Source organism: Neoarius graeffei, chromosome 13 (assembly GCF_027579695.1).
Source record: "Neoarius graeffei isolate fNeoGra1 chromosome 13, fNeoGra1.pri, whole genome shotgun sequence".
Lineage (NCBI taxonomy): Eukaryota > Metazoa > Chordata > Actinopteri > Siluriformes > Ariidae > Neoarius > Neoarius graeffei.
Window position 1 is genome coordinate 69,399,042 of NC_083581.1, and position 12,060 is coordinate 69,411,101.

General features: G+C 40.5%; 1 protein-coding gene across 1 annotated transcript in view; it reads left to right on the forward strand.

Annotated features, from left to right (window-relative positions):
- Positions 1-7,138, forward strand: part of cacnb3b (calcium channel, voltage-dependent, beta 3b) — a 32,569-nt gene extending 25,431 nt beyond the window's left edge. The window contains exons 9-15 of the mRNA XM_060936685.1: positions 1,426-1,484; positions 1,897-1,997; positions 3,410-3,561; positions 3,709-3,804; positions 3,901-4,071; positions 6,432-6,479; positions 6,632-7,138. Of these exons, the coding sequence (XP_060792668.1) occupies positions 1,426-1,484; positions 1,897-1,997; positions 3,410-3,561; positions 3,709-3,804; positions 3,901-4,071; positions 6,432-6,461 (609 nt within the window). The 3' untranslated portion in view covers positions 6,462-6,479; positions 6,632-7,138. The remainder of the gene's footprint in view (positions 1-1,425; positions 1,485-1,896; positions 1,998-3,409; positions 3,562-3,708; positions 3,805-3,900; positions 4,072-6,431; positions 6,480-6,631) is intronic.
- Positions 7,139-12,060: the final 4,922 nt, after the last annotated feature.

Sequence of the window (12,060 nt, forward strand, 5' to 3'; positions counted from 1 at the left end):
CTGAACTGAGATCCATCTTGTTGTTTATGTACCCTAGGCCAAGAAAGTAGTTGAAGGATATCAACTGTGCCAGTTCTCTTTTTAAAGGCCACAAAGAAGTTATAAGATACTAAATATTAAAGGAGAACTGAAGGCAAATTTTTTATGATCAAAATTATATCTATCTTATTTTATTAAATATAGGAATGCATTTTTGATGGCTATTTCGTCACTGCTATAGCAAGTTATGAGTGTTTGAAATATGCTACGTAATATATCAGTCCATACGTCAAAGCGATGGCCGTAAACGAGATGCCTTGAGACCTGTGCGAGACGTTGTAGGACGGAAGTAAAACGTACAGCGGAAATTAAAGTGACCGGCGTCTGCCAACGTTCACTGTGTCCGAAATCACTCACTCGTTCACTACTCCCTACTACCTACATAGGGAATTACTATATAGAGGACTATATAGTGAGCTCATTGGTAAAATGAAAAAACACTTTTCGTCCATCGCGCTGGTATTTACATCATTACGGTCGCACAATTAAAACGTGCCAGATCAGTCGGCTGGTGGGTTTCAAAATAATAAATACATGCATGTGTTTCTGTGATAAATCCATATTATACTGAGCGCATTTCCCACATTAATCAGTACAAAGTCCCTGCATCTTTCAGTTCTTTTTTAATCAAGGCTGAATACTTTCTTCTTTGCCGCTGCCTTTTATTAAATCAAATTTGAGGCTTTTAATTTGATTTCTTTCAGTGCAGCCGCAATGCATGATGGGATATATTGCTTTGGTTAGTGACCATCGTTGTACACTACTTTTCGTGATGCGTTGTGCGATACTTTGAGTGCACTATATACGGTGTAAATAATCCTCACTAAGGTTTCGGACAGCACTACAAAATGGCGTCCCAACTATATAGTGAGTAGGGAGCAATTTCGGACACGGGGTTGTCAAAAGACGCGCGCGCCCTCTTTTGAATGCTGACATAATCAAGCCGGAAGTTTTGTTTGTTTTGATAGCAATCAGGAAAGTTTGAAAAAAGTAGGCAGTAATCGTCATTTAAACTCGTTTTTGTGCAATATTTCGTTTGGAAAACAGTTTTCAAAATGACGGCACTGACACCTGGCTGACACTTCATGTTTCGAAGTCTCGCACAAGTCTCGTGAAGATCACACGGATAAGCGACGCCTGCCGTGGACCAAACGAACTAAATTCAACACGGCTAAAAACCGAATAGGCCGATAAGTATAATATTTAATTGCAATTAGTTGCCAATACGAGTCACGATATAAGGTTACTAAAACCGAAAACGTCATTGAATAACACGTTAATTAAGAAATAAAGCAAGTTTAAAAATGACTTCAGTTCCCCTTTAAGTTGAAAATTAAAGGTGTAACATATCAAAAACTGTTTTCTGTCTTTTCTTCTCCTGTGTAGGTGACGGATATGATGCAGAAAGCACTGTTTGACTTCCTAAAGCACAGATTTGATGGAAGGTGAGATTAAAATGTTAAGGGTTTGTTGTCATGGCTCTTATTGGATTGATTTGGATACTTTTTGAGAGCCTTCGCTAACATTACATTACATTATAGGCATTTAGCAGACGCTCTTATCCAGAGCAACATATAATGTACCCAGATCAGCATTCCTGCTGGCCCAGGGAATCAAACTGGCAACCTTTTGGTTCCAACGCTGCTTCTCTAACCATTAGGTCATGGCTTCCTCCATGGCTGTCTCTGTGGCCTAATGGTTCCCCTTCAACAGCGAAAAGAGCTGCTAGGCCCACTCCACAGTGCCATTAATTTCCCTTGGTGTTCAGGGTTAAGCAGGTTCTAACAACCACACAACTGGAATCTTTGATACTGGACTGATGTCCAATAGAAAAACTGTTGTGCATTTTCTTGGCAGAATCTCTATTACACGAGTGACTGCCGATCTGTCTCTGGCTAAAAGGTCTGTACTCAATAAGAAAGCCATCGTGGAGAGATCCAATACACGCTCCAGCTTAGGTAAGGGATTTTGGACTAACAACTTGAACTGGGATCTAAATGGCTACATTTAAAGGTCCCATGGCATGGTGGTTTGTTGATGCTTTAAACAGGCTCGTGGAGGCTTCCGGATGTTATATCCGCAGCCTTTCTCGAAATGAACCCTCGGCACGTAAATATAGCCTCCTGGGAGAAAGCCCCATTTCAGCGCTTTTCCCAGTGCGTCGTTTTGCTAATGAGACGCAGGAGGCGGGGAAGGGTAGAGGGTGGGGGCGGGCCATGGGGGGAGGGGGAGGGGCTTGACCAAGCTGCGCACACACATACTCGCTGCTATCAGCGCCTGTAGCCACGCTGCTAAGACAAAACCCCGTTCTCCCTCGGACTCCTTTCGTAAACTCAACGTGACACAGAGAACAGAGAGTGAGAGTGTTCGGAGTGGTAGTTTACGAACGTATAATACCCTAGGCTTGAACACGCACTCCATAACCAAAGAGGATAGAAGCAGCAACTACAGCAACATATCGCTTATCCAACAGAAGACATGCATTGCGGAGCAATAGTCAAGCATAAGCTCATAAGTTACAGTCAATTTCCAGACTAAACTCAGTTTAACAGAGCATGCTGCATGCTCTTTAGTTTTGTAGCGCAGAGTACCTGGCTAACTGCAGGAAGCGGTTAGCTGCACAGCTAATGTAGCCATTGTTAGGCTAACGCACTGATTTTAAAACACGGCAAAACGACCAGTTATACACTTACTTGTTTGGTGTTTGTTGCTGATGCGGCAGGGATGCTTGGTACGGACCCAGGCTTCAGTGACAGTTGATGTGCAAAACCTGCCCTGTACTGTCCCAAGTTGTGGAAACATTCCTCAGGAAAATGCTTCCGACAAACATACACCGTCTTAGGTAGACTCGACGGCGTATTATTGGAGTAAATAAAATTAAGCCACTGCGTCTTCAGGGGCCCTCCCGTCGGCAGTAAAAACAGACTCTTTTCTGTGTTGTCACATCCATGTACAGCGCAATTTCCATGTTTCGCTCGCTTAGGTGGTGCCATGTTGTTGTGTCTTCTATGGTCTCCTCACTACAACTGGGCGGGGCAATCCATACAGTGGGTGGGAATCCAGAGGGGGGGCGTGGGGATCATCTCCCTTGCTGACGTAGTAAAGGGAAGAGCTTATCAACGCGCTGTTTTGACACGCCATTCTCAAATGTTGGGCATAGTTTGGTTTACACATTATGAAATTTCTAGCCACTGGGGTGACTTAAGAAGGTCAGAGGAACTCATTTTAACGTTAAAAAACCTCAGAAAGTGAAAATTTCATGCCATGGGACCTTTAAAGTTTTTTCTTAGATGTTCACTTTGTGGTGTGTGTGTGTGTTTTTTTTTTTTTTTACATGATTAAATGCCCGACTTGGCTTTTTATTTCATAGCTGAGGTCCAGAGTGAGATAGAGAGGATATTTGAGCTAGCAAAGTCCTTGCAGTTGGTGGTACTGGATGCAGACACCATTAACCACCCAGCACAACTGACCAAGACTTCCCTCGCTCCCATCATCGTGTATGTTAAAGTGTCGTCCCCAAAGGTAAAAGACAGCTCAATCAATCTCTCAGTGAAGGCCAGTGAAGGACACCTGAATATACAGTATACAATTGTCATTCATGCTCCACTTGTCCTCTCATGTATTAGGCTTACTCGCTTCTTTTCAGTTACTCAACATGCTCATTTGTAGGTTCTCCAAAGACTCATCAAGTCCAGGGGAAAGTCTCAAAGCAAGCACCTAAATGTACAGATGATGGCAGGAGACAAACTCGCCCAGTGTCCAGCGGTGAGTCTCAGTTCCATAAATATTATCTCGCTAAATATAGAGAGTTTTAGTCCTGTTCAGTTTTGGCTTCATTCCCCTTGTTTTGTGCCATTTCAGGAAATGTTTGATGTCATCCTGGATGAGAATCAGCTGGAGGATGCATGTGAACACTTGGCCGAGTACCTGGACATCTACTGGCGTGCAACTCACCTGCCTGGCTCCGCCCCTGCAAACCCCCTATTGGAGCAAAAGGTGGTAACCCCACCCTCAGGCAACTCCAGCCAACAGGTGAGTGTGTGCAAAAAGAATATTAATCATTACTGTTTTTTGTCAGTAATACATCTAAAATAGGATCCGAAATACTGTCTAAAAAAACACAGCTTTATCAACGTAGGCAATCTCAGGTGTAAATTCAAATTCAATCCAAATTGTTTGAAACTGGTCTCATTGAATTCAGAATTGAATGCGAAACAATATACTTTTTACAGAATTAAAATGTGTTTATCTGTTCTTGAGATACTGTATTACAAATCAAAGATTGAAAAAAAGGCTTAATTTTTAGAAAACTGCCGTAATATTCTCTATGAGGATCACATGGTCCAAAACGGGCCTCATTAACCAATGAGATCAAATGTTTTTTCTTAATAACTTTTTATTTTTCAAGATGTTTACATGGAAATTGTCAGGCGCACAGATGGTTGTATACTGAATACAAAGTTTGTAAAATTAGTAAAAACCAATTATGCAAATTTGTTTTTGATTAGCAGTAATTATGCTAATTAGGTACCAATGTAATTACCATTACATTGGGACACTTTCTTCTTCAAAGTTTCACCAAATGGCTTTATTTGTGCAATATAAAGCTGATCTTAACTCATTTATACATCACAAAGAAGGACAAATCAATGTTAAGTATAAAATATGCATAAATAAGCATTGAATGTCATTCACATCTACTATTCTCTATCAAAATAAAAAAGGAATAAAAGATTATTTCTAATCCCCTCTTTGTGCTCTGTAGGCCTTTGTTTTTCTAAGTAGGACCTACTAGTGTTTATATGAAAGAATATAAATGATTATTTCGATTAATATTCACAGCTTTCAAAACTGCATGATTCACGTCCAATAAACAATTCATAATTAACTGAATTGAAATTAACACTCGTGTTTCTGACTTCCGTTTTTTTTAAATCTCATTCCGACCACGAAGATCTCAATATTTTTCATCAAAAATATACGACTGCAGTTATATTCTAAAACAGTTATTTATTTCCCTGAATCAGTTGGATTTGAAGAAATAAGTAGGTAAAGCTACGAAAACTCACTTCAGAGTCTCCCATGAATCATAACGTCAAAACTAGCAGACGGAAAATTCTGCAAAAACTTCATCAGAAACAGTGAGAGCTGTTTTAGAGAACATCCCTATAAAAGTTATCTGATTGATATTCATGAGTAATCCAGTCAGAAACCGATCAGAACAGAGAGAGAGAGAACCTGACTGCTTTCTCGTGACACTAAAAGAAAAGCACCGGCAGTTTCCTGACATCACACGAGCAGAGTGTTTTTACTCTGTTGTACCGACTTCAATTTGCCGTTACTCCCAAAGTACTGAACAGATCTTAATGAGATACATTTCTTTGGAAAGCAGAGATTATAAGCTTTTTAATGATAGTATTCACGATAGAAAATATTCAAGAGTTAAGCAATGACAGATTTGGAAACTTACATGAGAGTCTGCATGGACAATTTTCACAGCATGGCCAGTGAGCGTCTGATATGCCTCATCAAAGAGTTTTATACAAAATTATAACTTTTTTTTTTTTTACTCTTAGAACAATAAACTCTGGGGTGGGTTTCCCAAAAGCCTCTTAATGCTGAGAGCGTCTTAATTAGGAAAGAGAGTGTTCATTGTGCTGCTCGCTTTACCATTTAACTATGATCTTTGTGTTGCAATGCTTTTGGGAAACCCACCCTTGATCAGTTAGGTTTGAGCATGGAACATTTTTCATTTCACATGTGTAGGACTGGGCAGTACAAAATGAATGAGGCTGCTTGTTTGTGAAATAGACTAAATTCAATACAAAATATCTCTGTGCAAGCAGGATGAGACCAATACTGAACTTGAGTGATGTAGCTGAGGTTGAGGAACTGACAGAAACAGAATTCACAGACCCTGCTGACACTGCTGGCATTTCTACATCTAGGTTTTCCCTGTGTGTGTGTCTGTTTTTTTCCAGAAAAAAAAAAAAAAACATTTAGGCCACGCCTACTGTTTAAATCTGAATACTAATCCGAATATTTGAAGCAGTAAACATATAGAGATACAAATAGTGGCACTGCGCTATAACTGTGGAGGCAGGCAGGCACAGAAACAAAGAACCAGTCCCACGCATAACTCTACTTTTAAGGCATTACATCATTTAACACTGTGTATCAGGAACATGCAGTATAACAAATAATATGCTGTCAAAGCAGTTTAAAAAAAAAAACATGAGCAAGAAATTCGGCACGCAATTTTTGAACTCATGCATTCTTGAATAATATGCAGCTAAGAATTTTAGATTTTCTATTAGTTTTTGATGAAGGTTTTTTGGATTCTATCTCATTCCGTATCTCATAACCTCTCGTTCTGATACTTTCTTTCCCAGTTCTCTGAGACCCAGGAATTGATTGAATGAGTGCTGTCAAAGCTCTGGGTAGGTACCTGATTTCATTTCAGTTCTTGAGTTTCAATAATGCATTTAGTTTCTGGAGCTTCCCTGGGTGTGGATAGAATATTGAGTAAAGCACTGCAGCAGCATCAAGCCGTGCTGTGCTCGTGTACTGACTGACTGCAGTCTATCCTCAGCTTACAGTACAGGTGGTGGAAAGTTCCAGAGCCTCCCTCAGTCCGTCTCTCAGAGGTCAGCCCCTCTCGGCCTCTGAATGGAGCAGCTGCCCCCTGAGGGGGAGGAGGATGGAGAGATGAGGATATATTAGGAAGAGGATGAACTCCACCATACCGGGCACACAGGAGGCACCACTTCGATCCGCAACTAGCACAGCCGTCTATGTGTGCCCCGTCTCCACATCTCAGGACCGCTCCTCTGCAGCACAACTTGCACACACACATACACACACACACACACAGATGCAACACAATTCCTGGCAGTAAACGCTTGAGAGCCCTATTCGGATAGGATTAATTCTACATGGGCCGTTGATTCTTTACAGGTGCTACTCCATGATCTTATTTTTACCCGGATCGGCAGGGTTGGTGTATTCCTCTGTCCTCCTATGAGAAGATTCCAACCCAAAATACCTACTAGTCTGTGGTGGGTTTCCCAAAAGCCTCTTAACGCTAAGAGCATCTTAACTAGGAAAGAAAGTGTTCATTGTACTGCTCGCTCTACCATTTAACGATGATCTTTTTGCTATGATGCTTTTGGGAAACTCAGGCTTGATCATTTTAGTGCTTCCCAAATAGACATTTTTAGCATTGCAGTTTGGTCTTTTGTGCCGTAAAATATTTTGCGTGTTTTAGTCTTCTATGCACAATCCCAATTAATGGATACCTTGGGAGAGGTTCACAAAAAAAAAAAATCTTTCAACCTTCATTGGTAGCCCATTAGAAGGAAAGAGAAAGTCAGTCAGGGTGTAATGACACACACTGATTCGAATGCATATCCTAGTGAAAGCTATACAGCGTCTCTTTTTATTTTCATTCCACAATATCATAATTGCAGTTTATATAAATAACTCCACTTTATAACTATTGGTAAAAATCCTGCTCCTGGGCCCCCCCCGCTCTGCATGTTTTCCATCTTTCCCTGCTCTACCTACCTGACTGAACTTATCAGTGGCACTTTTGATTAGCTGAACACACCTGATTTCATCAAGAGCACGTTAATCACCAACTTCAACCAGGTGTGTTTGGTTTGGAGCAAACATAGATATGTAGAAAATATGCAGGACAGGGTGGCTCCAGGAAGAAGATTGTGAAACACTGCTCTGCTCTGCTCTATTGCCTCTGTTATATATGGCATCCCTCAAGGATCAGTCCTTGGTCCTCTTCTTTTCATCATATTCCCCTTGGCCTGATTATCTGCAGACACTTCACTTTCATAGTTACCCAGACAACACTATCAGAGATTTATCGCAGCACAAGGTCCACCACAGCTCTTCCTCCTACCTCTTTAATTGAATGTATTCATGATTACACAATGTCAAATCATAGCTGGACACCAACTTCTTTCAATTAAACCCGGGCAAGACTGAAATCTTACATGTCGCATGGAAAATGTTTATCTCTAAAACTACAGAATTTGTATTTGACATTGATGGAGTCACTTCTAAGCCTTTTAGAAATCTACGTACCGTAGATATAATATTTGATGACATTCTTTCATTTGAGCCTCGTATTTGGCTGGTCACAAAAGTCCTACTTCTCACGTACAAAGCACTACATGGCCTCGCCCTGCCTTACCTGTCTGAGCTGCTACAGCCCTACACCTCTGCCTGAACTCCCAGGTCCACCAATACTGGATCGCTTGTAGTACCCAACACCAGACTGATCTCAATGGAAGGATGGAAGGCAGATTGTTTAGTGCTGTAGCCCCTAAATTAAGGAATGCCATCCCTCAGGACCTTCATGACCGCATTTCCTTTTTTTTTTTTTTAATTTTAAACATTTGCTTAAATCATTTCTTTGTTCCCCAGCACTTTTGCATTCCTTGGATTGCAAAAAGATTTTCCTTTTTTTTTTTGGTTAATATATAGATGTCTGTACAGCGACCTTGAATGTTAGAAAGGTGCATTATTATTATTATTATTATTATTATTATTATTATTATTAATGTGATCATATTACCAAGTATCCATCCATGGGAAATGAAATATGCTGCAAACTCGGTCATCCAACATTAATTCACAGTTATCCGGATGCAAATGTTTTCAAGAGGGAGGTGAAATAGGCGTAGAAATATTACAGATGTCAACCTGAGAAACCCATGCCATCCGAATAGGGCTATTCAAAGAGCATGCCTTCATATACAAACAAACAAACAAACAAACCCACATCAACACAGTACCAGTGAGCACACACACACACACACACACACACACACACACACACACACACACACACACACACACACACACACACACTCCACCCCTGGTCTGAATGGTCACACTGAGAGCTGGATTGAGAGCCACAGGGCTTTTCCCAGCTCCTGGGTGAAACCTTCTGTCAGTTGATCTTTGCCAACCTGCCACTACTCTCTGTGGTGAAGTTGGCACTGGCATCAGAGGGTCACCACATTTTCCTACAGAGAGGAGCACCTATCACATCCTCTTACCGCACTGCCGATCTGGTCTCACACACACATACACACATGCGCACACACACCTCCTGCCCAGCAACTGCCCTGCTGCTCACCCAGGCCATCTTCCTGCTCACTATAATTTATTTATGGGCTGAAATTGCCCAACACAACTGGCTCTTCAATAATAATAATACATAAACCTAAATTTATTCAGCACATCCAGAGAGAGGATACAGCAGTGATAAACCTCACCCTGTCATTGTCTTTGTCTCAGATGTAACAATTTAAGTTAGCAGAAGTCTCCAGTTCACCAATGAATGATCTAATTATATACAGATAAATATATTTAAGCATGATTTACCCATTTAACTAAGAAATTCTCTTTTCTCCATCCCTTCTCTTTTTCTCTCTCTTCCATGCAAAGAGGCCATCCATTATTATTGTTGCATTACTGTTTTACATCATTTTAACATAAGCTAGAAGTACATGAAGCACCATAGTTAGAAGCTTGTAATGCAAGTTGGTCAAAAGAAAAGATGTAAAGATATGACAAGGTTTATATGAACCACACTGAACCTACACTAGTCAGCTAATGGGAACTACCAGTACAGTACCAGTAAAACTTTGGACACACCTTCTGATTCAATGTTTTTCTTTATTTTTATTAATTAAAAGGCACTTCATGTCTGAAAGTAATGATGGATGTCGTTTCTCTTTACTTAGTTGAGCGGTTCTTGACATAACACAGATTACTAGAGTTGCAGAATAGGGCTATTTACTGCATTTTTATTACTTACTATTTACTGTTTGATGGTTTCAAATGCACTAAGAAGGCAAGAAATTGCACTAATTAGTTTTAGACGAGGCACCTGTTAATTGAAAAGCATTCCAGGTGACGACCTCATGAAGCTGGTTAAGATAATGCCAATAGTGTGCAAAGCGTCATCAAGGTAAATGCTGGCTGCTTTGAAGAATTTAAAATATGGAATATATTTTGTTTTGTTTGTTTTTAACACTTTTTTTTCCCCACATAATTCCATACATATTCCAAATGTTAGTGCATATATTTGATGTCTTCAGTATTGTTCTACAATGTAGAAAATAGTCAAAATACATCATACATCAGTAGTTAAAGTGAATGAATAGGTGTGTCCAAACTTTTGACCAGTACTGTATATCTTTGGTGTTGAAATCCAATCTAATTCAATTCAAGTCAATTTCGATGTCATACTTATGCTCAGGTTTGCATTTTAATAAAATGATGGCTAGATGTATTAACACACTAGCACATTCAAAGGCGAAAATAATAAATATAAACATTACGTACAAGAAGCTAAGCATGATCATTAGTTCTATAGCAGCAGTGCAAATGTTGCCGTATATCTACAGTGGGGCAAAAAAGTATTTAGTCAGTCACCAATTGTGCAAGTTCTCCCACTTAAAAAGATGAGAGAGGCCTGTAATTTTCATCATAGGTACACTTCAACTATGAGAGACAGAATGAGAAAAAAAATCCAGAAAATCGCATTGTCTGATTTTTAAAGAATTTATTTGCAAATTATGGTGGAAAATAAGTATTTGGTCAATAACAAAAGTTCATCTCAATACTTTGTTATATACCCTTTGTTGGCAATGACAGAGGTCAAACGTTTTCTGTAAGTCTTCACAAGGTTTTCACACACTGTTGCTGGTATTTTGGCCCATTCCTCCATGCAGATCTCCTCTAGAGCAGTGATGTTTTGGGGCTGTCGCTGGGCAACACGGACTTTCAACTCCCTCAAAAGATTTTCTATGGGGTTGAGATCTAGAGACTGGCTAGGCCACTCCAGGACCTTGAAATGCTTCTTACGAAGCCACTCCTTCGTTGCCCGGGCGGTGTGTTTGGGATCATTGTCATGCTGAAAGACCCAGCCACGTTTCATCTACAATGCCCTTGCTGATGGAAGGTTTTCACTCAAAATCTCACGATACATGGCCCCATTCATTCTTTCCTTTACATGGATCAGTCGTCCTGGTCCCTTTGCAGAAAAACAGCCCCAAAGCATGATGTTTCCACCCCCATGCTTCACAGTAGATATGGTGTTCTTTGGATGCAACTCAGTATTCTTTCTCTTCCAAACACGACAAGTTGAGTTTTTACCAAAAAGTTCTATTTTGGTTTCATCTGACCATATGACATTCTCCCAGTCCTCTTCTGGATCATCCAAATGCTCTCTAGCAAACTTCAGATGGGCCTGGACATGTACTGGCTTAAGCAGGGGGACACGTCTGGCACTGCAGGATTTGAGTCCCTGGAGGCGTAGTGTGTTACTGATGGTACCCTTTGTTACTTTGGTCCCAGCTCTCTGCAGGTCATTCACTAGGTCCCCCTGTGTGGTTCTGGGATTTTTGCTCACCGTTCTTGTGATCATTTTGACCCCACAGGGTGAGATCTTGCATGGAGCCCCAGATCGAGGGAGATTATCAGTGGTCTTGTATGTCTTCCATTTTCTAATAATTGCTCCCACAGTTGATTTCTTCACACCAAGCTGCTTACCTATTGCAGATTCAGTCTTCCCAGCCTGGTGCAGGTCTACAATTTTGTTTCTGGTGTCCTTTGACAGCTCTTTGGTCTTGGCCATAGTGGAGTTTGGAGTGTGACTGTTTGAGGTTGTGGACAGGTGTCTTTTATACTGATAATGAGTTCAAACAGGTGCCATTAATACAGGTAACGAGTGGAGGACAGAGGAGCCTCTTAAAGAAGAAGTTACAGGTCTGTGAGAGCCAGAAATCTTGCTTGTTTGTAGGTGACCAAATACTTATTTTACCGAGGAATTTACCAATTAATTCATTAAAAATCCTACAATGTGATTTCCTGGATTCTTTCCCCCCATTCTGTCTCTCATAGTTGAAGTGTACCTATGATGAAAATTACAGGCCTCTCTCATCTTTTTAAGTGGGAGAACTTGCACAATTGGTGGCTGACTAAATACTT